General features: G+C 46.6%; 1 protein-coding gene across 1 annotated transcript; it reads right to left on the bottom strand.

Annotated features, from left to right (window-relative positions):
- Positions 1-900: 900 nt before the first annotated feature.
- Positions 901-3,316, bottom strand: bmp10 (bone morphogenetic protein 10). Its single transcript, XM_070964831.1, has 2 exons — positions 2,519-3,316; positions 901-2,017 (listed from the first exon to the last, which is right to left on the bottom strand). Exons 1-2 carry the CDS (start codon positions 2,925-2,927, stop codon positions 936-938), a joined length of 1,491 nt encoding a protein of 496 aa, XP_070820932.1. The 5' UTR covers positions 2,928-3,316; the 3' UTR covers positions 901-935.
- Positions 3,317-3,771: the final 455 nt, after the last annotated feature.

The following is a 3,771-nucleotide window of genomic DNA, read 5'->3' as shown; positions in this document are numbered from 1 at the left end:
AACTGAGTAGTTGGAGATATGTTTGGGGCACATGGTGCTAGGTCAGTGAGTTGCGCCAGTTTACTCTATTTGTTGCCTTGGAATGTGGACAATGTGGCCTCTTGTCTGGTCCCACTCCCCCATCCCACCACCTCAGATGTTGCCCAGAATGGTGTCCAGTTCCTCAAGCTTGAGTGGTGGCATACATGTTTCTCAACTGCCCACACCTTGCTATCACTGTAGCTCGGGGGAGTGGAAAAGAGGCATGTGAAGTGGGAAACAGGGTTGGGATAGATAACTCTGCCGCTAAGACCCTTGCACAGCACCTACGTATCAGGAGGCAGGAGGCGGGCCTGGAGAGTTCATGTCTTGTCAGGTTGCCTAAGGGAGGTCATTTCACTGCACCAGGACACATGAAGTGCTGATTAGTGTTTGCATCGACTAGGGAAGTCAGAAAGATAAGTGTAGAGGAAGACAGATGTCAGGGGGAAGGAGAGGGTGGGGGACAACTGGCCCACTAGTTCCCACCAGGCTGCACACTCTGTAAGATGTGCTCAGTTCAGTACTTTGGGAAATCTGCCTTACTAATCCTGTGAGTATGAGGACACTCCTTGGCATCACTATTGGCTACATGTTGACTGTAGATCTGCAGCACACTGTCTCTCCAGTGTGTGTCTGATGGCAACTGATATTCATGCCTTTGGCCATGTAAGATGAAGCACTTGTTTCTGTTTTGCAGTTTAAAACATATATTTGTCCACACTCATTCATTTGGAACGTGCATAGTGTCACAAATAGTGAATGCTCACTTCCTGCATAACCCTTGCAGAGATTCCAGCAAGTTTCCTCTTTTTGAAGACATTATTGCCTTATCTCCTTTTTCAGCTTATTGTTGTGTGTACTGTGTCTTTCTGTTTACTGTAAGACTTTACAAAGAGTAAAAGTCAAAGCATGGACTATCTGCAGCCACACTCAGCTACCACCATGCCTTCAAACTTGTACTTGTAGGTGACCACACCTGTGTCATCCAGATACAGCATCGAGATGGGATCCAGCTTGGTGGGCACACAACAAGCTCGTGCCGCCTTCTGAGGACTGTTGATGTTAACCAACGTTTGGACAATGGCATGCTTGGTTGGTGTGACGTGCTTTGTCAGTGGGAAGGAACAAATGCCAGTGCACTCAAAGGCATCATAACCAGTGGGTGCAAGGATCCAACTGTCCCATCCGATATCTTTGAACTCTACGTACAGAGATTGCTTCTTGCAGTGGTTTCCCTTGGCATTGCGACGAATGCGGGATGCTGTGTCATAGATCATGTTGGAGCGCATTTGGATGAGGTCCTCTTCATCTGGCTCAACTTCTTCATCGCCCTCATCCCTGTCCCTCTCCAGTTCCCCCCACAGCCCATTCAGGCCTGTCCCCAAGTCGTTCTGGAGAACCATGTTAGAAGTTTCGTGGTCAATCATCTCGTTCAGCTCGCGTTTGTCATCACGGTGATCACTGCTTTGGTCATCAGAGAAAACAATCAGCAGAGGTTTGTGTTTTTCCTCAGGGCTGGTGTCAATCTTCATGTCCCCTTCAGGAGGATCCCTGTCTTTACTGTCCTCTGTCATACCTTGAACAATGTCTTCATTAACCATGCTGGCAATGTGCACTTCCAATCGGTGTGTAGTGCCAGTATCAGATTTGCGCCAGCGTTGTACAGCAGCAGTGAGGTCAAAGGCCTCCCAGCCGTTATCTGTGCCGTAGACCTGGCGTGAAGCCAACTCCACCAGCTCTATCCGCTCTCCTTCCCCTCTGAATCCATCACCTCTCATTGTGTTCTCGTCAGTCATGTTGTCATCTCCGTCATGCGATTCCAGTTCATAGATAGTGACCTTGCGGTCGACACCAGCATAGAGGTGGCGGTCTGTCTGGACAAGGGTGTAGAGGCGAAGCTCAGCTGCTGTGATGCATTCATGATGGGGGACTGACACATTGAAGAGGAGTGGGTGACGCCTCACTCCTCCAACACCCACGACACTGGCAGATGAATCTGGGGAAGAGAAATAAATAGTCAAAGTTAAACTTCTGTCCAGTTTGTCTTTTTAATCAGGCTGTCATTGGAATTCTGCAACAAATTCTCACCCTATCCAAACCTTACCCTAATGAAGATTTTGTCCCTAATTGGGAAATATTTAACTATTATCTTAATCTAGACTTTTTTAATACTAAAAATGGTAGTTTGGTATGAACAGTGCATTGCAAAGAGAGGAAGAAAGGTACAGGATGATTACTCAGGCTTAGATTTAATTGTTTGTACATACTTGACGCTGCTTAAAACTGTACATATATACAAGACAATCCTTGTTCTCAGATTCATTTACTGTGATGGGTGATATGAATGATGAGGAAAATATGAATAACATTTGAATGAAAAATGTCAAGAATGTTCAATAAACATGGCAGCAACTAAGACAGAAAAGTAGTTGTAGATCATTTTTAATTGATTTATATGATCAACAGTGCATCATCATATGGAGCAGAGGATTTTTACCTTCATTTTTGAAGCTGCGGATGATGTTGGCAGTGGGCATGGCAGTGTGGTCATTAGCAAATCGGTTGTAGAGCTCCATCATGTACTCAGGTGGCTCTTCTCGAGAGCTTCCAGGAGGCAGGGGAGGGCGTCCCAAGCCAGACAGGTTGAAGGTCCGCAGGAACTGTTCCTTCAGGCTCTCCAGCAGGCTCTGCATGCTCATGTTGTTGTCCTGCTCCAGCAGAGATGGATCCACCACCCCTCCATGCCCGTCTCCCAGCCCTGGAGCAGGGCGATGCCTCTGATGGGTGTTGGAGATTGGGCTGCTCTGTCCACAGAGAGGCTGCTCGAGTAGCAGGATGGAAAGCAGCAAAAGCAAAGACTTTGAGCTGCAGACGGTTCCCAGTTGAGGGACCCAAATGCACGCCATGGGAAAAACAATCTGTAACTTTCTACCTTTTACCTTCTGGGATTGTCGATGGATGGACTGATGCAACAGTAAGATAAAATGTTTGTGATCTCTGAATGCCTTATTCCAAAGGTCAATTTAGATCGTGGTCAGTTCTCCTACAGGCTAAGAAAATCCTGGTTCCCTGGAAGAAGACAGTCGTGTTGTTGACCCTTGCACTGACCAGTGTGAGCCTCTCTACAGGAGTGTGTATTCCTCCTGCTCCCTTCCAGCATTTATTCTCATGCACACCTTTTGATGTCCTTTGCAACAGGGCTGCAGTTCCGGTGACAGGGTGGCCGAGGCTTGGCTTTGTCTCTCCAAGTCATCTCTGTTGTGTCCTCTCCTCTGTCAGTCTCTTTCTGTGCTCTGCTCTCTTCTCCCCAGCTCTTTCTTTCTGTCTCTTATCTATGATATGGTAGGCTCTGCATTGCTCAGTGCTTATGGTCTCTTTGGTGGTGTTTGTGTGTGCGTGCCTGCATGCAAGCCTTCAACTTTGTGTGATGCACATGCGTGTGTTATCTCACAACTTCCTTAATGAGCATTTTGTAAACACTGTCCTGTAGCCTCTTCCTTGTGGAAGTGCTATTTTGTTTGGGTGGGTGCTCCAGGGTTGATATTCTTCATTTGTTTATTTGCTTTGTAAATGGTTTAGTTCTGCGAGCTGCTGTCTAGGCTCCATTGACCATTTCTTTTTAACAAAATACTCCAAGGGTCTGTTGATATCATTGAATGTAAAAGGATGCATCTATTAGACAATCCCAATGTCCAAATGAAATTGAAATGCAATGAGGTGTGAGGCCTTAATGGTCGAGGATGAAAGATA

The sequence above is a fragment of the Chaetodon trifascialis genome, chromosome 6, assembly GCF_039877785.1.
Source record: "Chaetodon trifascialis isolate fChaTrf1 chromosome 6, fChaTrf1.hap1, whole genome shotgun sequence".
NCBI classification, from domain to species: domain Eukaryota; kingdom Metazoa; phylum Chordata; class Actinopteri; order Chaetodontiformes; family Chaetodontidae; genus Chaetodon; species Chaetodon trifascialis.
The sequence above is the reverse complement of the archived record's forward strand: the minus strand, read 5'-3'. Positions and strand labels throughout refer to the sequence as shown.

Coding starts and splice junctions, on each gene's coding strand:
- bmp10 (XM_070964831.1), bottom strand. CDS start 2,927: ATGGCGTGCATTTGGGTCCCTCAACTGGGAACCGTCTGCAGCTCAAAG. Junction 2,018..2,518: donor CCGCAGCTTCAAAAATGAAG/GTAAAAATCCTC, acceptor TCTCTTCCCCAG/ATTCATCTGCCAGTGTCGTG.